This window comes from Branchiostoma lanceolatum, chromosome 1 (assembly GCF_035083965.1).
Source record: "Branchiostoma lanceolatum isolate klBraLanc5 chromosome 1, klBraLanc5.hap2, whole genome shotgun sequence".
Classification (NCBI taxonomy): domain Eukaryota; kingdom Metazoa; phylum Chordata; class Leptocardii; order Amphioxiformes; family Branchiostomatidae; genus Branchiostoma; species Branchiostoma lanceolatum.
Genome location: NC_089722.1, coordinates 10,463,461 through 10,490,456, shown reverse-complemented (window position 1 = coordinate 10,490,456; position 26,996 = coordinate 10,463,461). Strand labels below are relative to the sequence as shown.

Sequence of the window (26,996 nt, the reverse complement as noted above, 5' to 3'; positions counted from 1 at the left end):
CTTGTATGCATTCATTATTCTGCAAGATGATTTACCATTCCTGTTGTATCGTGCGAAAGCCGCCGGATCCACTGAAGCACAGTAATTCCAGGAAGGAATGACTGTTGAACGGCTGGTTGGTAACCAACCCCTTCTTGGTGAGCCGGAAAGGAAGGCTGACGTCATAAGATGACGTCACGCGGCCGGCCAAGTGTCTGACCTGAGTTGAGGAAAGGGTAAGGATCTCCAAACCTTCATTTATCTTCGAAAAGAATGTAATCTTTGGGCATAATAAAGTTTGGCATGAGGGCTGTACTGTGTCTTCCTGTAAGTTGGTGACGAGGAGCAATCTTATGACAGCTTGCATACATAATAATTGTACAACGCATTTGTACGGAGTTTTCACAATTCTTACATGTGCAAATGCTTTTTTATGGCATCTAGAACATTTTTGTGATAGAACTGACAGTAGTTTGCGATATATTGTACTATTACTATTTTTGGTATGTTGACCTTTGCCGAAGGGTAAAAAAAAAGTTTGTTTATTTCAAAATCAGGCGAAAATCAATGCGCGCTGATGCCATCCATAAGATTTACTTGCTATGGCCTAATATGAAATTAACTGCCTCCATCTTTTGTGGGAAAGATTACTACTTGAAATGAATTCGAAGTCTTTTGAGCCCCGCGACAACTTTTATGTCGCATAGGGACTCTATAAAAGATCTGAACGGCTTACGTCAGAACCACCAAACTTGGTGACTTTTCCAAAAATTTATCTGGCAACAATTTGATTTTTGTGTTGCCATGGCAGCAGGTTCAGGACAGGCTTATTTTACAAAATTCAGTTATTTCTGTTTACTGACAATGTAGTTTTTAAATCACGCTTGTTTTCTTACATCGATAGATTCTATGTATCATTCGTAATCTAATGTAGTCTATGCTAATTTGATTACGCCATTGGTCAAAATCCAATCATTACATCAGTAACAAACAGGTACTGTCCCTCATATTTCGTCACTATTTACAGGCTTAAAGCTGTGTTGCCTGTTTATTGCGAGTATTGAAAAAGGAGCAACGACAAAGTACAGTAAACCAGTTAAGGCACAAATTACATACTGGGGATAGCAGTAAAACGAAAGGAAAGAGGCATTCTCATAATATCGTCTATCTCAGACGAGCATACCCGTCCCTAGCCTGGAAACCATACCCTCGGGGGCGGCCCGATATCTCTACGGCGCTGGGAGTGACCCGCGCCCGCCCATCAGACAGCTTAGTCCGCTCGGGGTGTTGGTTTACGGAATTGGATTTAATTACGTCGCCACCTAGGAAGTAGGGTGGCAGCCGTAGTAGAAAGGCTATCAGAAACGGTTCAATAAAGCAGACTGGGCCCGGTAAAACACCCCTAAGCCGACCCCTAGAGACTGGGACCAGGCTAACCCGTCCCTCGATCCCACGGTGCTTTGTACCTTGTCCCACGGTGCCCTGTACCGTGTACCTAGCTCCCTTCATGTGACGACTACCCGACCTTTGCACCGCGAGATAAGGCAGGGATTCTCAGTGTCGGCGGACATCGAAGTGATCTATTGTGTGACCACCATCCAGGCCGAACTAACGACAAAAAGGTACCATTTCTCTTCTGTTCTTTTCTGTGACTTCTGTTTTGCTGGTTTATTCAGCCTTTTTCACATCTTTGTTGTGCGTGAGTTCGGTTATAGATCCACCGGTCTAATCTTCAAGCAGAAGAACGTGACAGTCAAATTTGGTGTGGGGGAGGGGTACACGAAGTTGTTTCATAACCTGAAAACATTACACTTATAAACCTATATCGATGATAACCTAAACTCCTGAAATGGATGAACTAACTACGAAACAATATGTGTTGGGCAGTCCCCCCGAACAACTGTCAACACTAATTGGGTGGGATTTGATATTGAGATCAAAAGATGAACATTTAGAAGCAGGTCAAATGGGCAAGTTGATATGTTGATATAATTAACCACTATCTACGCCCAAATCGCATGCTGGGAAGTCATTCGTATCGTTTTGGAAGTGACAGATTTCAGTTTTAACTGCGAATAATTGACCCGATTAAAAATATGTCTTAGAGAAACTCTTTACAAAATTTCGAAATGACTCACATTAGTGGATAGGGCATAGATCATGTAGGATGACATCATCCTTGGGTTGCTGAGTAAACATTGACCAAATTAGGGCCAAATAGAGAATTATGTTCTAGAGGGCCGGTTAGTCCGTCATAGAGTTGTCAACTCATGAAGCCCGATAGAGACTAGAGTATAACACGGGTCACTTATATGGACCGTTTAGGATTACTAGGTAAAGGTACAAGTAGTCCCATAGCCTTTTTGAGGGCACGTGTCTGGCTAGGGCACTGTATTGGAAGGCAGCGCCCAGGGCACGTGTCTAGGGCACATGTCTAGGGGGGCACGGTATTGGAAGGCGGAACCCCACCCCCTCATTCCACCGCCTTTACCTCCCCAACCGAAATCAAGTACCCACTTGAACTGGGTGGAGTGAGGAAAGTCGTGTGTTCCTCACAATGTGCCATGTCAGGGGACTCGAACCTAGGACCTGAAGGGTTATGGGTCAATCACCCTAACCGTTACGTCAATACGACCCCTAGTGGACTGTTTCGGCTTCGTTATTCAATATTTCTGGATTTCCATCTCTGCTGCCTTCCTGTCATAATAAAGTGTCGGTACTACATGTAAAAGCATTGAGCCTTTGATTCATTATAGGATAATTCATAACTTCAAAATGGTGTAAAATGTTGCATTCTTTTGTTCAAGATTTCCCGTTCTTTCGCAATGGTTGCGTCAGAAGAGGATGAGCAGAGCAATGTCTCTGACTTCCTCCGCGTCCTGTATGCCGGACTACCTGCCGGCGTTACCGGCACCGCACTGGTTGTGTGGACCCTGGTGGGGATACTGGCTGTTCGCCTGTCTCTGTACGTGGTGAACTTCATATTGTGGCAAGCAAAGATCAGGAGAGTCATGAAGCAGTTTCCTAGAGACAAACGGGACCGGGTATGTAGGGTTTGAATTCGCACAGTTTGTGTTCATTGAGATACCCTTTATCTTTAGCCCCTTCCAGGGGTCATAAAATAACTAATAAAACAGATAACCATACAAAAATTGGACACAATTCAATCTGATATGACTCTCATAACTAGACATGTGATTTTTTCATTAATATTTTCAAATGAGAAAAATGGAACTCAGTACATTTGGTAGGATGATGGATTGAGAAGACCATCTCGAGAACTGTAAAACGCGACAATTGAGGGTTTTGTCATCATTTGGTTAATAATTTGCCTTTATCAATTATTCTCTTAGTCACTGAAGAGCTGGTTATTATGTAGGTTTCTGATCAACGGATCGGTGTGTTGTTTCTAGTTACCGATGTCTTTATTTTTATTGTAAAACTTCGTGTAGGCAACACTAATATTGTTGTCGTTCTTACAGCATGAGCTATTGTCTCTGGAAGAGGAAGATCGCCGCTCTGTCTGGTGGCTTGGCCCGTTTATTACCCTATTAGCCTGTAGCCACCCCGAAACCATCAAGCCAATCCTGAGTAATAAAAGTGAGAATCCATTTTCTTCAAATTGTAAACACTGAAAAACACGGTATTGATGTTAGGCAAGCAACGATATTATGATGGGGTGAGGGGCGGATCTATTTATTTATTTATTTATCTATTTTATGGGGTGAGGGGCGGATCTATGTGTATCTTTTTTCATTCGGATGTGAAAGCAGTTTGTAACATTAATACAAAAACTGTTTCTCGAAAGGCATGTTGCAAACGATATGTATGCCACCGTTACTCCAATAGCCTCTCTGCGAGGTTCTCAATATGCCACCGTTTCAGTACCAAGCAGAGGAGTGGGTCTAGTTGGTTTTTGACGTGTTTTATGCGTTTTTGTCGGGCTTTCTACGGCTCTTTAGTCTCACCATCCCTACTAACCCACACTTCTGCAGGCAGACCGAACGATCAATGCCTAATAAACCTAATCATTGGTTGGTGAGACAAAAAAACATGACAGAGTAGAAAGCCCGACAAAAACGTCCAAAACACGTCAAAAACCAGCCGGACCCACTCCTCTGCTTGGAGAGTACCGTTTCAGTAACGCTTTCTCTTAGGTTTCTGTTGTCCGACAGTTTGTTGTGTTTTGCCTTTCAGCACAAAAGCCCGAGTGGGTTTACAGGTTCTTTAGACCATGGCTCGGTAGGTGTAGATTTCGTCTAGTCCTTTTGACGACATTGAAAATGCTGTAGCACCGGGAACTGATGATTGTGTTTTTGTCTTCAAACCAATTTCGGCCATTTTTACCGACACTATGTTTGCTGGTAAATGTTGACGTTATTTTTGCGCAACTACTGCGTTTGTAGGAATAGAAACAAAATGTCTTCCTCTGATCGTAAGTATAGCACATATCGATAATTCCGTGTTTCTGTACTGTTCATGTAGGAGACGGTCTTCTAGTCAGTGAAGGCCGCAAATGGCAGAGGAATAGGCGTCTGCTGACACCCGCTTTCCATTTCGACATCCTGAAGCACTACGTAAAGCTGTTCTCTGAATCAACAGATGTGCTTCTGGTACGCCTTTAATTAGAACATGTGCACATGCTCAGCTCAATTTCTGATTTCCGGGTCCTGTACATTTCTGGGAAATTAGTTGTTAACAGGTTTATTCCTATTGCACTCATGGTACTCATGATCATTCAAGATGATATTGAATTTTCATTCATCAATCTCTATTCGCAGGAAAAGTGGATGTCACGTGGTCCAGGTGCATCTGTGGAGTTGTTTGATGACGTCGGGCTGATGACGTTGGACAACATCCTGAAATGCAGCCTTGGTTACAACAGCAGTTGCCAAACGAACGGGTAAGGTGTTTTCTTTTGCACGAGGAAGGATATTCTTTTGAAATGAAACAGGCATGCTGGTAGCCTGGTTTGTTTCATGCTACAGCCACGTTTCCAAGCCAATGTCCTGTCAGGAATATAACATTTTTTTCCTGCTTGCACTTTTGGGCGGGGACTGAGGCATAGATAACAGTCTATGGTCTAATTGGGATGTCTCTGTAGCTCAATTGGTAGCAGCCACACAGTTGACTCCTGGTTACAATAAGTTGGTTACTGGGTGAGTTCGAATCCGGGAAAGGGCATCCAGATTGGAGCTGCATTTGTCTTTCGGAAGGGACGTAAAGAGGGGGTCCCGTGATCGAGGAGGAGTACGTTAAAAGGAACTGTAACAGCCTCATTACTCAGATGGTTGCCTACTGGCTGTACTTCAGATGGATGAATGAATGAATGAATCTATTGCAGCAAGTCGGCCCCGTATATCCTGGCTGTAAACGACTTGGCAAGACTGATCGATGAACGGACCGAATACCCACTGCACCACATTGACTTCCTCTACTACTACCTCAGCACAAGCGGACGGCGGTAAGCTGAAAACGATCAAAACCGAAACATGAACATGAAATCTACCATCGGCTAATGATTAGATCCGACGAAACACATTAATCATCCACAATAAATTTAGCACCTATGTGTGATAAACATAAAAATGGTAGGGGTCATTTGTATTCAGAATTTATCTGAATAAGAACAAACACGTTACCCCAACGAGGTTATATGGAGATATAACCTCCTTGGTTACCCTAATTCTTTCTCGAAGCACTGGTTCTTTAAAATCCCACCATTCCCCACCATACTTCCTCACGATTGATGAATTGTCTTCTGAATTACATCTTCTCTTCTTACATGTATATCTGCGAAGATTCCGCGAGGCCTGCAAGATCGTCCATAGTTTCTCCGAACAGGTCATAAGAGAAAGGAAAGAAGAGCTGAAGAAGAAAGACTTCACTTTCTCGAGTTCAAGAAATGGGAAGTGTTTGGACCTTGTGGATATCTTGCTACAAGCGAAGGTAATATCACTATTATGTTGCTACATATTTCTATTTCTACTGGTCTCAGTACCATACAATAAAAAATCAAAACCTTATCCAGGTCAAAAGATATTAAATCCGGTAGTTCTGCTGCGGTACAAAGGTCACACACCAGGGGGCCCCAACTTCTTTCCAACACTGTCTTCCCAATATCTAACCACATACCAAACACACATACACACACACGCGCGCGCACGCACGCACCCCCCCCCCACACACAGATACAGATACACCCAAAGCAATATTTTAATGGAGATGATAACCCATGTCTCCATTTCTAGAAAGATGTTGTATTCCAACTTATTGGCAGGTCTCAGATAGGTTCTTTTCTGGGTGCCTAAAGATACTAGAAACAAGAGTTCCACGAACTCATACCCAGGCCAAATGTTTCGACTAACTCCTCGCAAGTTGTTCATCCTATTTGGACAATTGCCGGCATTGTTTGATTACTAAAGCACCGCGGTTTGTTCAGGATGAAGACGGTACCGGGCTGAGTGTTTCCGAGATCCGAGATGAAGTCAACACTTTTCTGTTCGGCGGCCACCATACCACGGCCAGTGGGATCAGCTGGACGCTCTTCTATTTGGCGCAAAACAAGGATTACCAGGACAAGTGCAGGAAGGAGGTGGAAGGTGTGCTGCAGGGGCGGGCAGAACTGACTTGGTGAGAGCGGTCTCCCAAGGCTTATTACTAATTTCTTGTCGTCGCTCTAACATTCACTAGGCCTCCACTAGGCCCTCCTAAGGGGGGGGGGGGGGGCGGATTGTAGAATTCGGCAAAAAGGGAATAATTGGCCAGGTAATTTAAAGTCAGTCCAAGGTAATGGTAGAACTTTCCCCTCGTGGCCGGTCAACCCCTTTGGTAGCCAAACTCCCCAGGCAAATTATTATCTGTATTTGCCAGCGTAGTCAGTCTGGTAGAGACATTCACCATCGTCACTAAGACATTTACTGTATGTACATATACTCACATGATGGTCCACTGAAATGCTAAAGTGATGACAATGTACATTCAACCCCATCGATCAGAGGCGTAAAAACTTACGTCCAGACGATGAAGTTTTGGATCCCTTGAGTTGTTCTCGATGTTACTGATGTGTTTATAATCATACAGGCACGACATTGGTAAGCTACCATTCATCACCATGTGTATCAAAGAGAGCATGCGCTGTGTCCCTCCTATTCCTCAAACTGTGAGGTCTTTGAAGCAGGACCTGACCTTCGCTGACGGAAAATGGTTGCCAAAGGGTGAGCTATATATATTTCCATCCGTTATCGATTTATGCTTTTAGGTTTTCCATTGATTTTAGTATAGTGTATGATGTTCTATGTATGCATTTTTTTCTTCAGGCATCTCAACTGTGGCTGATTATAATGGACTCCATAGGAATATAGAGATTTGGCCAAATCCTACGGTATTTTTTAAACCTTATTCACCCATCAACTGTCAATGCGTCAAGCTCTCTCTAGTTTAGCCCAGTCCTATGTGTCCTCCATTACTAGCGCCATATCACTTCTGTGTCATGTCATTACAAAGGCTGATGAATGTTGTTAACGTTATTCATTGGCATCATAAGAAGACTTAATGATGACAAATCAGTCGTCATTTCATAAATTGTGTGCTCAAGTTTAACTGTGTAGTATCCCACAATTTGTATCGATAAGGAACTCTGTAATTGTAAGGTAGATGAAGTTGGGGAGTTATCTCCAAGCAGATGGAAGGATCCGGCTCAGTCTTAGTGCCCCCCGATACCCCCGTGGCATTGGGGCCACACAGTTGTGCACTACTACTATATATGGGGGTGGGGGGTGGGGGTGGGGTTGCTAGTCCACTGGTTGTAGTGTGTGTTTAACTCTTTTTCATTTCACAAGTGCTGTACCACATGTAGTGATCCTTGATTTGCTTGAACTCCACAGGTGTATGATCCTTACCGCTTCTCACCTGAGAACTCCGAGAACAGACATCCCCACGCGTTCCTGCCCTTTTCCGCAGGACCGAGGTAAGACGCATATGTAAACAAGTTATGTGTCATGAATTGTACCTAAAATGGATATTGAGTATTGATAACAAACAGGTAAATCATTGGCAAATGAACATATTTGACATCGGATTTACAGTGTTGGCGTAATGGTTAGGGTGTTTGGCTAGAGGTCCTGGGTTCGAATACCCTGACACGCCACAGATGTAGTGCCCTTGGGAAAGACACTTTACAGCACTCCCTCACGTCACGTGCTACGCCATGAGGCGCTTTAACGGGTATGCAAAACAAACAAAGAAACAAACAAGACTTGGAAACAATGTGTATGGTAGAAGTAGGTATATACAGGACTACTTTGAAGTGCTCTTATATCTTGATTCTTTGTTTACAGGAACTGCATTGGGCAGAACTTTGCCATGAACGAGATGAAGGTGTCCCTAGCCCTGATCCTGCAGCGGTTCCACCTGGAGCTGGACGGCTCCAAACCGCCCGCCGTGCCGTGTGAGAGGATCACTCTGCAGGCTGAGGACGGGATCTGGGTGAACCTTCACCCGCTCAACACCAATGAGTAGTGTCGGAGACGCACAGCACTGGCTAATTGTGTGGACATTTTCTAATTGTCATACATTAATTCCCCATTGCAAATCAATTCACAAACTTCATAGGACATTAAGTATTCAGTGGAAGAATTGGATAAATCTGTATTCTATATTCTAGTAGTTTGACATCGGTTAGCTGACAAAAGTTGTTATAATTCAGTTTTAGTTTCAGTTTAAGTATACATAGAGATGCTGGTAATGTTACGTTAATCATCTCTACGCTAGCACAGGATGATGACATTTTATCATAGCTGTAAGGTGTAATCATAATAACCTTTTCTTGTGAAATATAAGATTGAATAGAAAATTCTCAACTAGTGTTGAGATATTAGATGTGCTCGTAGATTTATTCTTGCCTAGACTATATATATCTTCTGATAAAGGTTTTAGATATCTTAGTAATTATGGAAAAGTGAAACTTTTCTCTGCCTTCAAATGATGTTTAACAAGTCAATAACAACTGTTTCTCTCTAGAATACAAATGTTATTACGTAATCGGTGTCACGGAGTAAAGATGGATATAATTTGATGTAGGTTTAATATACATATTTAATAACATTTATCTTAGCACTGAGGAGGTGAACTGAAGGACAACGTCACTCAACTCCAAGTGTATATTAAGGTAGCCAAGGAAGTGCGTCATTAATTATATTGGTGTGAGGCTAAGAGTGTGCGAAAGAAAGACAAGTGGAACATATACCTGAGGTTATTAAAGGAAATATAACTATATATGGCAAAAGTCCCTTTTCCTAGATTAGTCGACACCAATTTCTGGGCAACTTCACGTTTGAAGACAGGTAAACAAGTCCTTAAAACCAGGGTAAGGCTGACCAGAGTTGTTGACGTAGATAAAAAGTACCTTTAAGTTAGTCTGAGGCTGGACATCTCCAGAACAGGAGAGTCTCTTCTTGACTGAACGTGTGGTCAAGATAGGCTCGCTTCTAGAATTATCCTCCAATAAAACTTAATAACGGACTTCCAACATTTCCGACTTTTCTTTGTGCACGGTGCCTGGCATCGGACCACGGTAATTATAAGAGAAATGTCGTCACATCTGTAAATCTTAGAACGCGTCACAAAGGAATCACGGTCTTTTGTCTGGTACTTGATTAAATTCTTGTTGGCAAGGCAAGCAAGCAAGCAAGCAAGCAAGCAGGCAGGCAGGCAGGCAACCAATCAACCATTCAACCAACCAACCAACCAACCAACCAACCAACCAACCAACCAACCAACCAACCAACCAACCAACCAACCAGCTAACCAGCCATCCAGGCATGTTGTAATTAGATTCTAAGCTATTAAGCTTAGTGTCGACGATAAATAAGCGAACGAATAAACGAATGTGTCGATATTTTTCACACAATGCCTACATACACTGAGACACTCCAAGGGGGATTTTAAAAAACCTGATTGGACAATCTAACTCTGTAGATCACTAGAACATCTCTGGATTGAGTTATTTTTCAGGTGACTACTATGTGGACAAAACTCTTCCAAATTTTTTAATATCGCGCGACAAAGGGGCATTTGGTTCAACCGGTCTAACAACTCTCCTTCGAGGGTTTAGTGTGCAGTGTGCACAGCAAGATGGCCGCGCTAGATTTGTAGACATTTTTCTAGTGTGTACCTCGTATCCATGGGTAGCTTTAACAAGATTTCCCGGATCTCCTGACTGAAGTAGCATCTCGCATATGCCATTCACTGAACGCTGCCAAGGTATAAGAGGGTCCACGACTACAGAGCCGCCGTGTCTTACCTGGTGCACCTCACGCGGTATGTAACATGGGATCAGTACGGTGGCCTCCTTGGGGTCAACATTATGTAATCTTGAATACTTTTCAAATCTTCTATTTTTTGCAACGTTGTGTTCAGATATAACTATGTATAGATTTTGGCTCGCGCGAGGGACATAAGTTGACTCCACCATCCAAAAGTCATTTATTCTGATCATGTTTACGACTGAAATTCTGATATGTATCCTGTTTCTGATCTAGGACCTCACGATGTTTCTACTTCGGCGATTCCGCCCCCGTAGAATATGCGTGTTCTTCACAGTAGTCGGGCTTCTTCTAGCTACAGGCATCGTTATACGATTAGATCGCGAGACCAACGAGCATACCCTTATTGACCTAAGTGGGGACGACACAGAAAGAAACGAACAGTTTACGCCGACAGTCAGTGCCACGACAGACACTGCAACTGAGGCATATTCTCCAAAAAAAGTAGTAGTTTTAATGTCCCTCAGTAAATGTGGTGGGTCGTCCGTGGGCGAGCTCTTCAACCAAAACCCGGACGTCTTCTACTTTTTCGAACCCTTGTGGGGGCTAGAGTACGCCATAAAGAAAGCCAACCAGGAGAACGGTACAAAAGACAGAATAGACGACTACCAACGATTATCATTTCGGCTGGTTAACTCTGGATCGCACTGTAACGTGTCGGACGACTCAAGAATCTTTCTTACTGTCTACATGAAGAACACCATCTTCAGTGGTGCGTACCGAAGTGAATCGATGAGGAAAGTGTGCGAACTGGCAAAGAAACAGCTCCCACAATCAGAAAGTAGATGTCCGATAAACGACATGAAGGTCCCAGACGTGATAGAACAGCTGTGCACAGAAAAGTCATATTATGTAGTCAAGGTCATCCGAATACAAAATATAATGATGCTTCGTCAGTTGGCGTTCGAGGAGGACGTCGACTACAAGATTGTCCAAGTTATAAGAGATCCCCGCAGTGTAGTCACCTCGCGACTAAAGGCCAAATATGCCAGCAACTCTTCAATAGAGCAGTACACCGAAGCCCAGGTGAGAGAGGCTGGGCATCAGTACTTGTGCAGGTGGATGTTTGACAACGCGAAAACCCACGATACCATCACACCCTGGCTGGAGAATCGCTTTGCTACCCTGCGTTTTGAAGACTTTGTGGCAAACAGAGTGACCACAGCTGAGAGACTTTACCAATTCGTCGGATTTCCACAACATAAGAAGGTGCGACATTACATGTTGTATATGGACATATTCATTTTGTATTCCTCCCAAGTGTATACATTGGCATGCCAATAGCTAGTTTTATTAGTCAATAAACTGTAGCTGACATGACCTAAGGGGCTAGCCAGCAACCCGTGTAAACTCAAATTTGACAGGCTATCCGACTCAAGGGCGTCGTCATTACGCTCTTGATTTGTGGTGGATCAAGTGCGCCGACTAGCAGTCAGTGACATGTGCAGTACTTCAGTTCAATTGATAGTTTCAAGACTGCAGTATCGTCTTGGATTACTAGTCGACACTTCAGTACCGCCAAATTGCTATTAGCCATACCTTACGTGTAGTTCGTTAGGTGCATAGCAGAGCGATGGAAACGTTACGAACATGTCGTCCTATGGGAATAAGCAGACGAACTCTAGTCGGTTTATGAATCCTTATTTTTGAACAATGGATGGTCCCGAAGGGTTATCAAATCGGTTAATTTCAGTCTACAAAACTACATAACCAGTCGGGTGGACACAAAAGTTGTGCGCAAGGATGTAATCCAGAAAATCAAGTCAGTTAGGCTTTACAAAAATTGGCTTGGTTGATTTTTGAATATGCATTTTGTCTTGTTACCTCGATATTAAAACCAGGTTGAACCGGCCAAGAAACGCTCGCATCAACTTTATTCATTTTCCGTGCACAGATGTTGAACTGGTCGAACGGGCACACCCAGTCTAGTCTGCAGAGCAACGACCCGTGGAAAACCCTGCTCGACTGGGACGCCATCAGACTCATCCAGAGCGACCCCGCCTGTCAGAAAGTCATGAAGCTGTTCGGGTACGTCCCCGCCACCGGCAAGTCAGACCTGAGCAGTGATGGCTGGAGCTCTTTGATGCCTGTGCCAGCAAACGTTGTTGCTATATCTTAGCCCCCATTATTCTCAGGGGAGGGGGTGGGGGGTACCAAGCCAGTGTGACGGCCTTCTCTTATGACCACGAAGCATACATTATATGCGGAGTAAAAATTAGATGGATTCTCCATGACACGAATGTACAATATGTTCAAGATGTTCGAGTATAACAATAAATGATAGGAACGATGAAGCAAGTATAGTACTAGTAGCCATAGATAAGGGGTGATCACAAGGGTGAAATGCTGGTGTAGGAAATGTTAATCTCTTTATAACGAATGAACTGGACATTAGTTACGTATTCATGTATCAGCGACATGAAATAGCTGTTACAGTTGGTGTATCGGGCATGCGTGTATCTATTTTGGCAGTGGTATAAGGTTTGATACGTGGATTTGCTAATCCGACTATAATAGGTATGATTCAACCTTTGAGATTTCGTTGAGGTCTATAGATGAACTAGGGTGCATGGATATGACTGGATTAGACCTTACTGATTCGATCTTGTGGATGACCAAAGATGTCTAGTTTCTTAAATCTAATTGATGTTGGAGGGATTGTAAAGGAGTACTGTAGGTATGACCTTGTTATATCATTTTGTGGTCTGGTGTTCAAATGTACAGAAGCGTATGAGTCAAGTAAAGGGCAAAAGTTGCCATAGGAAATTGGATAAAGTCTTCAAGCAGATATTGGGGTGAAAGATGGTTATGTTGTTGGTTGAGTTCTTCTATGACAATCTCTTATTATATAAGCAGACAACCGTTGAGTAGAAAGCTAAAGTTGCTAAGGAAATTCGAAACGCATGGTGTCCATATACATCCCAAACCTAATTATTTTGTACAAAATATGACGTATACGTGAATAGATGGTGTTTTCTTTCTGAAAACTGGCGAAAACCGATGTGCCAGCGGATGTCACCTATAAAACAATGTCAGTTCCTTGTTTCCCTTTTAACAACATACAATGTACAGATACGTTGGATGATGTGACACAACAATTTTTATTTGATGGAAAACATCTGAGGCCAAACATTTATCTGCGCGGGGTGCTTCATTTCTACATGTATATTAACACGCATATAACTCACATAAAACAAGCTTGCGACTTTATCACAGTTGACAGATAGATGTAACGCACAAAATACATAGCATTAAAAATAAAGTCCAAAAATCTTTTCAAATGTAATGTTCTTCTTACTTTATACCAATATGCTCTCTGATGAGCTGAAAATCAAGTTTACCTTTGTGCATTAATTTTTGTGCGAAAAGGAAATAAGGTGCCATAAAATTTGAGGAGCACAATTTTCATGAACATGCACAAGAGATATACAACTCACTTAACCATATACATGTAAGTCTGTCTTAAAACAGCTACAATACCACAAGTGTTGGTATTACGTATACACGATACATACTATGGAGCTGCTACAGTACGTGGCATTGTCTATAACGTGCGTATTACCTGAGTTTTGTATTCCCAGCTGATATATGTTTGCCGAGGAGTACCTAAAATGATGAAAATGTTGATACAGTCTTCACAATACCAAAATGGCAATACCGTGTATAAAGCTTATTTGTAAGTTTCAACTTCTGCTGTTGAAAGGACTCGAGAAATATCTATATTCAACTGTATATCTTATTGAAAATCTTATCTTGTCTGTTGATAAAGTCTGCTGTCCATTGAGGTATCAAGGCAAGACTTGCTTTCGTGATCTTGGAGAAAATCACCTCGTTCCAAAGAAAATCACCTCGATTTGTTAGATTTTTCTATCATATCATATCATATCATATCATCATCATCTTCAATACTGCTCAGCCCACCTTTCGAAGGATTATTAGCAGTTGTGCAAGTGTTAGTATCATATCATATCATATCATATCATATCATAAGCAAATGTGATGAAATCCCCTACCCCATTATTTCAAATTGAAATCATATTCTCGAATTTTTCTCGTCCACTGTTATGCTAACCTGAAGAACAGCTCTAGAGAAAGTGATCTAGATCTGATTCGAAAATGAGAACATTATAGACGTTTGCGGATTTGTATCAAATGTATTCAAGATCTTGACGTGGTTTGTATGGCATCAAGGCACATTTTTTGAAAGAGGTAGATATATAGAGTTAGGCATACAGATAATACGCCCAGTATATGATGGAGAACAACAGAAACCCTACGGGAAAGATCACCCTAGACCACTCATCAATGTTGCACGGTTTCTTGTAGGTGATCTCCTGGTTCCGCTCTGCCTTCTTCTGTCCGTTGACTGCAGCTGGCTGTTCCTCCTTCGCTGACCCCGCCGGACCGCTGTCTGATGAGGTAGAGGTTCCCTGAGTTGATTCCTTGACCTGGTGTTGAGTCTGCTGGGCAGGAGATGTAGTGGTCTCCTCCTGTCCTCCCTGCGTTCCGCGGTGTCTCCTCCGCTTTCTGGTGGTTTGACCAGCCATCACATGGTACGTCGTGTTTGCCTCGGCCCCCTGCAGCAGCGTGCTTCCGTCACCGCCCTCACGGCGTGCGTTGTCCTGGCGCTGGGACGGTTTGGAGGTGTGCAGGCGTGAAGGTGGGATGATCAGTTCCCATCCAGAGGGCTTCGCGGTTACAGGTTTGTCTGACCTGGAGTTGGCTGAGAGATCCGGAGACACCCTGCTTCTACCGGCGCTGGCCTGCCGTGCCCGTACCTGGTTTACCGCCTGGGCGAAGCGTCTGCCCGGCCGCGGTGCAACCTCAGCCGAGTCCTCCTCCTGAGGCTTCCGGGGGCTGGGATGCGTCTTTGTTCCCTTCTTTTCCTTTTGTTTTGCCTTCATATTATTGATAAACAAGACGTATATCATAAGTTTTTAGAAATCACACAAGGCCAAATATATTTCATCATATGAGCAGCACAATTTCATAATACCCATAACAAGTGGTGCAGAAATACAACAAGGGTTTAAAGAGGATAATGGCAGACATCTCACCTTTTTGTGTTGTGGGTTGTGCAGGTGGTGTACCACGGCGTACTCAAGGATCACCATAAACGCGAAGGCCAGGCAGAACACGTACCAGAGGTCAATAGCTCGTATGTAGGAAATCTGGGTAAAACAGACGGTAAATGATAACTAAAATATAAACAAACAAACAAACAAATAAATAAACCGTAAATTGGTTAAGTGAACTCCACTCTGGAAATATGTAATCTAAATGAACAAAGAAAAAATGACGTGTACTTAATAAATCTATTGGATTCTCACTATTCAGCTTACATGCGGCATTTTCTCGACTTGACTGCCGAGGCGAACAAGCATGAGGAAGGTTGTGCATCCCAGGGCGACCCTAGCGGATGTCTCCGAGTAGTGCACCCAAAAGGACATCCATGACACGGCCACGACCGTAGCTGTAGGAGTGTAGACTCGGAGAATGTAGTACGGCAGGCGGCGCTTGAAGTGGACTTTTGCTTCCAGAGTCGAGAAGGTGTCCGGGGAGCCTGCTGGAAGGTCAAACATAAAAAAAAAACAGTTGTCTTTTCCTACACTGCGATGCAAAATACAATGCTGCTCTTATCCAGGATTCCTACATGGATACGTACCTGTAAAACATTGATTAAGGAAAATAGAACACAAAAACTGCAGATGAATCTTCGAATGACCGTGTCTCTTGAATGTAGTAAAAGAATGTAACGTTACACGTACCTTGAGACCCGTTACAGCTTGTCGGGATGACCTGACAGGCGCCAGAGTACATTGAACACCTCTTACACTCCGGCTCATTGACGTCACAGAACCGCAGGGTCGGGCAGTGGTCCGCGTCAGCTGACAAGTCGCACTTCTGATGGAAGTACGGACACTCCGAACCTGTAGCGTATCAAAGACGAATCATCATACACATATTCGTTTACGTAAATTCTGTAGTACACCAAGATGCATCTATCTGTTTAATGCTTAGCTGGGTCCCAAAAGTTGCCCTGCAGGGTAGTTGACTTTTTTTTTCACTTTCGGTCGTGACCGTCATATAGCTCCGTGGGGCACCCCGCGACTGCTGGCTATTTTTGGACCCGACCGGGACCCATAATCATTCTAACCCGGACTTATAATAAACGCTGAACCCGTTAGCAAATAGACGCCGTGAGCTAATCGTGCGAACACCGGAAGGTACCCCCTCCCCCCCGTTCCCAGCATTTCACCAGGAGAAATTTGTGGCTTCGGGGCCCGGCCGGGACCGGACTACATCCCCTACAAGCACCGGCGCAATCGGGACCTAAGCATAACAGAGGAACTCATAATGACCAATGCCACGGGCAATGCGTTGACTAGCCTAATTATACCATCATCAAAATCTTGTCGAGCTGGTTGCACGGACTTCTTAACCGCCCTTCTTCCAGGTATCACAACAATAACACCACTTGCCTTCACGAAATGATCCGACGATTGCTAGCAGCTCAGTCTTTGACACGAAGAACTGCGAGTCGATATCTGTCAGGTCCAGAACAAGCGGCGGCCGGCCTCCCTCCGTCACGAACACTTGGAACGCAATCCCTCCATCTTTGGAACAAAAAAAATGTCAGCAGTCAAAAATCTTGAAAGACATAAACTCATGTTTTGATGATAAGAGCTTTAGAATGACAACAGATGAAGATTTTAGACTTAGACAAAAGTTTAACTCATGATTTGCATACGTAACATGTACAATGCTTCAAATTGTCAATAAAATGATTCCACGTGTTCAAGGGTAAAGTCATACTGTAAATGTAACATACAGCCATGGAGTTGGATGGAGCAGATCTGACTGTCAAATGGATAGTTTCTCAAGTCCATCAAGCACGAAACCCGCAGCTTCTTCCTGGATACATCAAAGAGATGCAATATTAGGAATAAACTTCATAGAATATCCACTCATCTTGTTTCTCTTCATTCCTCTGTATGTATATATGCATGTGCGTCAGTATATGTGTGGAGGGCGGAGTGTCTGTTGATGTACATGTGTACAATGTGTACTAGTGAAGAAAAATTAGCTCGAGTACAAACGAAATCTCTTATCCACCGGAGAGGTCACCTCACACGATGTTCAATTTTCCTGACTGACGTTTTGACGCCGGTTCACTAGTGGCAGACGAAGGGTCAGTGCTTCTTTGTGACTTCACCAGAAAATAAAAATATTCACCAACAAAAAGGTTTTATACACGTACTTAAGTCTGTGACTTATTTGTCCCTCTGGTGACAGCCAAGTTGACACTGTTCCAGATTTTGGCCCCTTGTCCTCTTGCCCGACAGACGTCATCTCGGAGCTTGTTGTGACTGGCCACCTGGCCTTGACCGTCCGGCCGAACTGGACAGACGGTAGCCACAGCACGTGACTCGGCACGGGGATCCATCCGGACCCGCCCAGGCTCGCCAGCCGCTCGTCTGTCCAGGCAACGGTGAACGTGGCCGTGATGTTGAAATCCTGGAGGATAGAACAAATGACTAGTAGTGGTCAAGTTCTTTGCACACAGCCCGTTCTACTTCCCGCTGCTAGGTGGCGCTGCAGTGAGACGGTTACGTGATGAAAACTTTGTTGTTCGTTGGTTCACCAACCTGGTGAGACTATTCACAAATAGTTCTGGTATTGATAAAACAAATATCGATGTAAAACGAATTCAGTTATTCTACAACCTTCAGCTCCTCACAATCATAATATTCCAACAAAAGACAGCTTTAAATCACGGCAATGTAAGGCAGAACCATCCACCACCGTGATAAATGCTAGTCTTGTTGGTTACATCAACGATAATTTGTTTTCTTGACTCGTTGGGAAGTGTGTTTCTGATTGAACCTACCATAGATTCCTCGGACAGCCACCCGATGTTTTCCAACATCACTCCTGACGAAGTTGGAAGTGGCTCTCCTGCAGCGGAATGTATGATTATAAAAAGCGGTGTCCCATGTGTTTTAGAACAAAATTAACATCGCGACGTAAGGAATAGTTGTAACAAGATCACAGTACGAAGTATCCTCTGGTATTCCTCTTTTGCTGCATTTTCAATAACGGCATACGTCTAATGACTGTACATACATGTAAGTACCATGCCAACTTTGTGAACATGGACATGAAGTATTTGGGGTCAGTGTCTCTTCCTAAGTTTGTTGATTAACAATCTCTAATCAACAGACCAGAGCTCGCTGGCTCGCTTAATATGTGAAAAGTCGAAGGAGCAGATTTTATATCAAGTTCCACAACTGCACACAGTTGACGGGTGTCCCAGATATACAGACACATGATGAAGGAAAAGTGACCTTCCTCAAACCCAGTCGATCTTCAGTACCTTTCGACATGTCGACAGGACTCGCCTCTGCGTCGTAATCCTCAGGCAGAGCCTCCCCCGTCTCCCACCGAGCAAACTCCTCCATAGTTCCGCCATCTGACGGCGCTAAGGGGTCTAAAAAGAACCGATAGTTACCCCACCATTTGTTGTATCTGAATGGGTGCCTTACTATCATTAACTTATTGTACTGGTAGATTTTATGAACGTCTTCAAAAGTTACTGATGGAGGATAATGGCATTTATTACATCTTGGTCATGTTTGTATGTGTGTAACTGTTATAAAGTTATGATTAGAAAAACATAATAGCTTCCAATAAAGCAAGCATGAGAATATTGACGCCACAAACGCCAAAATCTCAGTATAGGAGACTAATTGTAACAGCGATGGTTGGCACATTTGGAGCATACGTCATTCATGTATAGTGAGGTCACCTACCAGGTGAAGGAGTAGTCTGTGGGATAGTGCTGACGGGCGGGCCGGCAGTAGATGTACAGTGTGGCTCCAGTGGACCTTTATATGGTAAAGAGAATTAATACCGTTTTCCATGATTCATCTATCCCGAAATATTGTTTATAAAAATCTAATGAAAAGAGGCCCCTGCTGTCTCCACCAGTCCTACCTGTGCATGTCTGTGTTTCTTCACGGTCTCCGGTACAGTTTGCTCCTCCATACAGGGGCTGACTGCAGGTACGGTTCCGTGTCTGGTTACCGAGTCCACACGCAGTGATACAAGTAGACCAACCACTCCACAGCGACCAAACACCATCGACTGCAACAAAAGAAAACGGTTATTTGACATTAAAAAATGCTAGAGATAGACATGATATTTCTCACGTCTTTTAGTTTTGTTTAGCAGTTTTAACCAAGTTCACTACGACAGCCTTACGATGAATGTTTTGTACTATGAAACTGAAACCAACAGTGGATGATAGCATCTATCAAGATAGCAAGATCTGAAAGCTAAGTTTATTTACCTGGACATGGTCCAATGTCCATACATGCCCGGGTTTGAAGAGAGTCCCCGGTGCAGTTGGCCACAGTACCGTTGCCTGGAGCAGTGATACATGTACGGTTTCGTGTTTGGTTCCCAGCGCCGCAGCTGACCGTACAGTTAGACCAGGGTGTCCATTCTGACCAGCTACTTGCAACTGTATATGTAAAACACAGCTTGATAAAATCTCATCAATGAATATCAGAATAGTTGCCGATTACGTACTCACTTGATTACCTCTACTTGCGAGGTATGTATCGGAATAACCTACCATGCACCAATGTTATCTAATGGCTTTTTAGATAACAACATACTTTTCCTCGGATACCACATTTCGGCACAAGATGAATAAACCATTATGTCTACAATTTAGATAATAGATGCTGTTAGCTGGTTTCAAACGTAATTTTGTTTCAAACATTTGGAACTTACGCGTGCTCACAGGATCAGAGTAGTAACTATCTGCATAGTAGCCATTTGGGGTGAACACTCTCATCTTAGCCCTGGAAAACACGTAGGCATGATAAATGTTTGAAGACATGGAAAATAGAAAACTTTGCTTGCAGTTATCAAAGCCATCAACAAGAAATGCATAATAAACACAACCTTTTTAGAAACGATAAATCTGCTTTATTGTCAGAATGTTATGCATGCTATCAATACTACACAGAAATCTTATGATACTACCTATTTCATATGTAACCTGGATACATACCTGTACGTAGTGGCGAGTTTTAGTGGCCCGTTGCAGTAGAGGGTAACGTTTGGGTCCGTGCAGTTCTCATCTCCGATGGTGAAAGTTAGCTCCTGGCTGTCAGCGCTTCTCCTCTTCCTCATGCTGATTGTGAAGGGGTACGGGGCGAGGTTGGACACTTGGTACGGTGGAACAGGACTTAGACCCTGCACGTCATACCAGTTGTACCTTTGTGCGTTTTGTGTCAGTCCTGTTTCCGAAGTATCGTTCAGACCTAAACGGGATACAGAGAGTAGCAAATATGTTTTCATAGGCCACTATAAAAATGAACGCGTCATCGCAGACGCCTGGTAACACCGTTGCCCGTAGGGTGTGTACTCCCGACCGGGCCCCAAAGACACAAATTTGTCCAAGTTGAATGCCCGATACCGGAAGGGCATCTCTCGGTGTTCTCGCGATTAGCTCACGGTGCCTATTGTTACCTGGTTCCGCGTTGATTTTATGTCCGTGTTAAAAACTTCCAGGGCCCCGGCCGTGCCTCAAACTAGCTCGGGAGCCGCAGGCCGTGCCCAATGGCCCACGGGTAATGCCCGAAAGTGAAAAACAAACAGCCCATGAAGGCAGGGTCCCCTTTTCCAATTGTGTCGTAAGCATAAACAGAAACTTCCCATGACGACCTCGTCTCTCACTAAAAACATGATTTGCCTCGCTTGGTACTTCTCTCTCACACCATTGGTTGTCCCAAAGTGACTTCATTTAAATGTTGTTCAGTACCAAGGACATTTACCCAGCATTGCCTCCGTCAACAAGGCAATTCGCAAACATGATGCCTAGCGCCTATAGAAAACTTGATAACAATTTGAAAACCTTTCAGCACCAAGGATAGGACTAATGTTCCACTGTTAGTCAAAAGTTACTTACCTTCCAAACATAGTTAGTATCAAAGAAATCTGCATCAGACTAATATCAAGAAAAGTCAATTGTTCCGCTAAATGAATTATGAAAACCAAACGTGTTCTTATATTGGTAAGAAAAGACGAACTCACCTGCATCATCCTCTGCTACAATGACAGTGAAATGGGTGATCAGCCCTGCACTCAGAGAAAACATCTGATCGCTGAAGGTAACAGCTACTGTGGAGGCTGTGACAGTGGCGTTTTCCACACTGTCCGGCTTAGCATCGGATGTCACGCTTGGGACTACAGAACACGAAAATACAACCAGATACACCTTATCCTTTAACGGTCACTAATTAGATTTTGTTAAGCTTTTCGGAAAGAGACTTAGTGGATGAAAATCTAGTAATAAAACAGGCTGTAATAAATCAGTGATGTTCACCTATGGGCTCCAAAACATGGGCATGCACTACCTACATTCATAAACTGTGTCTAGACGCGAACTGTACTTTGGGACACCCGTGAGATTTTTAGACGACCAGATGATAATGAGTAAACCAGTACTGTGTTGTGAGGAAACCTACCGTAGCAAGATGGATCTTGTCCGCATGTTTCCGACTCACTCCGTTTACCGTTACAGACGGCTCCACCGTGTTGAGGCGGCGGATGGTCGCAGATGCGACTGCGCATCCTGAAGCTATTACCACACGTCCCACTACAGTTGGACCAGGACGACCACAGAGACCAGCCTCCATCAACTGTAACAATGGAACAAACCCGTTTATATTTCTAACGATAGTCCTGTGAAAAGTTTCACTTGGCTGTGAGTAAATGGTTATCAGAGTTTATACACGCAGCCCATAGACTACAGAGGCACTCGCTGTATTAGGGGGCTGTGTGAATCACAAGATCTACTCCAGTCATGAACGGTGATGATGAGCGACATAGTTTTGTCACACGTACGTTTGGGACCGCATCTTTACCAGTGCAGCACCACCTAGTGGCGGGAAGTAGAACCACACAGACAGTAATGCCTTGAGAAAGGTGACAGTGTGGTGGGAATACCGAAACGTTGACAGCGCAGTTTCATATCTTATGAGTACGGATCTCTCGTAACCAGGACTTTTAAAATACCGTCTTCTTGGACCTACAAAGATGCTGTTTTGAGTACCTTTACATTGAGGCAGGGAATCACACGTCTGTACGTCCTCTGAGGTCCCGGAGCAGTTGGCCCCACCGTACAGTGGCTCTGGGTTGTCACAGCTTCGGCTCCGAGTTTTGGACCCAACACCGCAACTCCTGTCACAAGGGGACCACGGACTCCATTCGGACCAATTTCCATTAACTGCAAAATTAAGTAATGTCAACATTGAATGTTGGACCCGGACTAAACGTGCATAAATATCAGGTGGCGGCAGATATAGACTTCCAGGCAACTTTGACCTTCATTATCATGCATGAATGCATTTTGAGCATTTCTTTTAAACAATCCTTATAAGGTAAAATCTATTTCGTTCTTTTCTCCTTACACCATTGTACACACTCACCCGCGCATTGTTGGCCGCTGTCGCAGATCTGAACGTCCTCAGAACTCCCGGTACAGTTCGTGCCGCCATGTTGAGGAGGTGGATTGTCACAACTGCGGCTGCGCGACTGGTTACCGAATCCACACGTGACGCTACAGTTGGACCAGGAGCTCCATACTGACCAGTTGCCGTTAACTGGAAGATGTGTAACATGGAGGTATGCAGTAAGAATCTGCTATCAAAATCAATTCTACTGTGTTTGTTAACAAATCTGAATGCATGAGACTAGCTGACTTTACCGATTTCTGAGGGTAGGTACAGCCATTTGACCATCACCCGCGTATATGACTGTCAAAACAATGAATATCCAATTTCAAACACCCATTACACACAATATTAATAGTTGTAATTTGGTACCTTGTTCATCATTGCTTTAGTGATAGCATAGACAAACTCACCCGCGCATGGCTGCCCGCTGTCACATGTCTGAACGTCCTCAGAACTCCCGGTACAGTTCGTGCCGCCATGTTGAGGAGGTGGGTTGTCACAACTGCGGCTGCGCGACTGGTTCCCGAGTCCACACGTGACGCTACAATTGGACCAGGAGCTCCACTGCGACCAGTTGCCATTAACTGGAAATACGAAGTAAGAACCTACTGATTCTACTGTTTTGGTACCGTACGTGAACGACTTTACCTACTTCTGAAGACAGGCACAATCAAAGGACCATCACTGATCGCACATAGTATGTCATACATGTTTACTCTGCATCGTATATCAAACGCACATTATGATAACAATATTCAATTGTTCAATATTCAAATATTTAATTATATATGTGTATGTCACTGTTTTTTTTAAAACACAGACAGACACACTCACCCGCGCATGGCAGCCCGCTGTCACATGTCTGAACGTCCTCAGAACTCCCGGGACAGTTCGTGCCGCCATGTTGAGGAGGTGGGTTGTCACAACTGCGGCTGCGCGACTGGTTCCCGAGTCCACACGTGACGTTACAGGCGGACCAGAAGCTCCACTGCGACCAGTTGCCGTTAACTGGAAATTCGAAGTAAGAACCTATTAACTCTATTTTGTTTGTTAACGTATCTGAATGAGCCTAGCTGACCACCTACAGTAGTACTTCTGAAGGTTACTACTACCAGAACTATCAGCCTAATGTCAAACATGTACAATAAGAAGATTTCGCTCCCTACATGTTATTGGCTTCGTAAACATAAACATCCGCTCACCAGCGCATGGCAGCCCGCTGTCACATGTCTGAACGTCCTCAGAAATGCCGGGACAGTTCGTGCCGCCATGTTGAGGAGGTGGGTTGTCACAACTGCGGCTGCGCGACTGGTTCCCGAACCCACACGTGACGCTACAATTAGACCAGGAGCTCCAAACTGACCAGTTGCCGTTAACTGGAAATTAGAAATACACAAAATTGCAGAAATGTAAAGTGTATTTGCAGATTCATAGAGACTCACTCATTAAGAAGCATTTCTAAAGATATTCAAAGTACGACAAGTAACATTTTGTATCCTTTAGCTGTTTAACCCTCAAACCACCGTATGGGGTCAAAACTGACCCCAGGCGTATATCGACATGTGCCATTTTGACATTTCGAGTCGAAAACAAAATTCCTTCTATGAGTTTGTTTGTATATATGTCTTACAACTTCTCTGAAGTTTTTATCGAGATTGGCTCATTGTTGATTAAGTTATCCTAGAAAGTTTACGCATGGTCCGGTGGGGTCAAAACTGACCCCAGCAAAATCTGCACTCATATTCCCTATTGTTTGATACTTGTCATCTAGTAACATGTAGGATAAGGGTTATTATGATCATAGTTACAAAATATAGTTTTTAAGAAACGTTAAAAAAGCAATTTTTTTAATGAACGTAAAGATTAATGACGTTGCGACGTATTATGACGTCATTTATGTGATTTTATTGACGAAAACCAACAATTTGGGTATTTTCATATAACTCAAAGGTACACGATAAAATTTAAATAGAAATTATGTGTGATAAATCATAATATATCCAAAGACGTTATTTGGAGATGGCAACAGGAACGACGTTAAAATGACGTCATAAAAATTATATTCATATCAGGTTACACTAGCGAATTCCGCCATCTTGGTTCCGCCATCTTGAATTATTTTAAATGCATTTTTTCATCATATAACCTAACAATACAATAAAGAAATGGACCAAAACGTTATATTAAGAATGTGTCTGTTTGAATAAACATGTTAATGATGAAATTTGAGGTTGAAATAGTCGGTTATAGCTAATCTGATTATATCGTACGCCATCTTCGATTTTGACCGATGACGTAGTCAAATATGCATAAATTATGAATTTCGAATCATAAAAGTGATAGTGAATTACATTGGTTGGTATTGATATGAGAAAATAAGTGCAGTTTAAAAAGACAGCTCTAGAATTACATTGTAAAATCCAAAATTAGCGACTTTTTCCAAATATGGCTCTCAGAAACCGGTTGCCATAGCAACATGAAAACATTAATTAGTTATTTCATTAACTTCAAATTGTTGCCAACGAAATTTTAGCAAAGGTGACCAAGTTTGGTTCTTCTAGCGTAAGACATTCATGTGATATATGACATCAAGTGTTGGCGAAGGCCTCAAAAGACGATGTTCCCTATTTTTGCATAAATTATGATAATAAGCAGACATTTTTCACACCCAATCATGTCAAACTGTCCCTTACAGATTGGTTAAACTATACATATATACAAAACCACAAAAATAGTCACCAATAAAGCTGTATTTGTAGAAATCATTGTGGGGTCAGTTTTGACCCCACACGGTAAGATTAGTCGTAAAAAAGCTACGGTGGTTTGAGGGTTAATGACTATCATCGTTAAGAGTGGGATAAATACTCTGATTTATGAAATGTGCTGACATACATTGAATGGTATAAGCCAGCAGCAATGTAGATAATTTTATGCTAACTGTCATAAGGCGAGCCATGAAATGACATTGTGCTTCGCCCGTCTATTACTTTTTCATTACTAATACCTAAAATATAACATTCTCACCTGGACATGGCTGCCCCGTGTCACAAGCTTGCATTTCGGCGGAGGGGCCGGTACAGTTTGCCCCTCCACCGACTGGTGAAGGATTGTCACAACTGCGGCTGCGCCACTGGGCTCCAGAGGCACAGGTGACGTTACATGTGGACCACTGGCTCCATTGCGACCAATTCCCATTAACTGCAGGTTTTTTAATGAAAGTGTTGTAAGACATCACAACTTTGCTTTGCAAAATATTCATACAATCGTTCTATCTAAAGTTGATGATTGCTTTATGAACGCTTGACTCCAATCGCTTCTTACATTAAAAGAGGGCGACTTAATTGATATTGCGGCAGACCACAGTGGGTGAACATGACTCATCTGGATCTGTAGTTGATAAGTTAAGTATATCTTTCACAATATACCGTTCGTATTGTTCATTGCATTGGGCATCTTGATATCATAGCCTCCAGACTATGGGAGCCTACAAAATGGAAAATAATTCATGGAAGACCAAAAGTCACCTTCATTGATACGCTATGAGCCGACACTAACCTTACTGAAGTGAAGGAAATCCGGTCCCTGATGGAAGATAGGGTGGAGTGGAGAATGCTTTCAAATTTGATTCGAGCGGGAGCTCGACCAAAGTAAGTATTGTTCAGATAAAGCTGACTTGTTAAGAAGAGATCTAGTGAGTGAGAGTACATGTGGCTGGGTGTACGTGTGTTAAGGTTTCCCTACCAGGACACTGAGCTCTGGTACACTGTTGAAAGTCTTGGTCGGTACCAGGGCAGTTCAGCCCGCCATTTGCAGGTGCAGGGTTGTCACAGAATCGGGTCCTCATCTGGTGCCCTACGTCACAGCTTACGTCACAGTCTGACCATGGGCCCCACTGGGACCAGCTGCCGTTAACTACAGGGAAAGGATGATGAACATAGCTATAGTGACCACAGAATATAAAGACGTCGACTTTGCTCTCCAAAATAAATTGTTGCGTCGATCAGGACTACTCTGAGGCACAATTAAGACATTGTAAAGGTCGTTAACTTTGGTGTGCCCCAAATGGTTTTATTTATTTATTCAAGAGCTGATGTCAAATAAAAGCTACATCAATTGTTCATTTTCTTTATCAACTTGGTTTGAAAAAAATACTATATGA

At 43.3% G+C, this 26,996-nt stretch overlaps 3 protein-coding genes across 4 annotated transcripts; 2 read left to right on the top strand and 1 right to left on the bottom strand.

Annotated features, from left to right (window-relative positions):
- Window positions 1-502: 502 nt before the first annotated feature.
- LOC136433437 (cytochrome P450 4F12-like) lies at window positions 503-9,501 on the top strand. Of its 2 annotated transcripts, XM_066425646.1 has the most exons (13): window positions 503-1,601; window positions 2,787-3,023; window positions 3,462-3,579; window positions 4,177-4,221; window positions 4,465-4,592; window positions 4,761-4,882; window positions 5,324-5,443; window positions 5,781-5,928; window positions 6,422-6,612; window positions 7,063-7,196; window positions 7,299-7,363; window positions 7,866-7,948; window positions 8,319-9,501. In XM_066425646.1, the coding sequence occupies exons 2-13, from the start codon at window positions 2,805-2,807 to the stop codon at window positions 8,497-8,499; spliced, it is 1,554 nt and encodes a 517-aa protein (XP_066281743.1). In that variant the 5' UTR covers window positions 503-1,601; window positions 2,787-2,804; the 3' UTR covers window positions 8,500-9,501. The 2 variants fall into 2 exon arrangements, with proteins under 2 accessions (XP_066281743.1, XP_066281753.1); XM_066425656.1 differs by lacking the exon at window positions 503-1,601 and having other exon boundaries at window positions 1,654-3,023.
- A 586-nt stretch (window positions 9,502-10,087) lies between these two features.
- Window positions 10,088-13,585, top strand: LOC136433482 (carbohydrate sulfotransferase 3-like). Its single transcript, XM_066425731.1, has 3 exons — window positions 10,088-10,299; window positions 10,521-11,513; window positions 12,199-13,585. The coding sequence occupies exons 2-3, from the start codon at window positions 10,530-10,532 to the stop codon at window positions 12,421-12,423; spliced, it is 1,209 nt and encodes a 402-aa protein (XP_066281828.1). The 5' UTR covers window positions 10,088-10,299; window positions 10,521-10,529; the 3' UTR covers window positions 12,424-13,585.
- Window positions 13,586-14,425: 840 nt separating this feature from the next.
- On the bottom strand, window positions 14,426-26,801 carry LOC136428951 (uncharacterized). Its single transcript, XM_066418831.1, has 23 exons — window positions 26,579-26,801; window positions 25,862-26,035; window positions 24,040-24,213; window positions 23,672-23,845; window positions 23,248-23,421; window positions 22,811-22,984; window positions 22,441-22,608; window positions 21,848-22,021; window positions 21,414-21,566; window positions 20,389-20,641; window positions 20,106-20,176; window positions 19,657-19,830; window positions 19,302-19,451; window positions 19,118-19,192; window positions 18,682-18,795; window positions 18,196-18,263; window positions 17,566-17,822; window positions 17,137-17,219; window positions 16,787-16,921; window positions 16,073-16,234; window positions 15,647-15,870; window positions 15,362-15,475; window positions 14,426-15,202 (listed from the first exon to the last, which is right to left on the bottom strand). The coding sequence occupies exons 1-23, from the start codon at window positions 26,679-26,681 to the stop codon at window positions 14,528-14,530; spliced, it is 4,023 nt and encodes a 1,340-aa protein (XP_066274928.1). The 5' UTR covers window positions 26,682-26,801; the 3' UTR covers window positions 14,426-14,527.
- Between the last annotated feature and the right edge of the window lie 195 nt (window positions 26,802-26,996).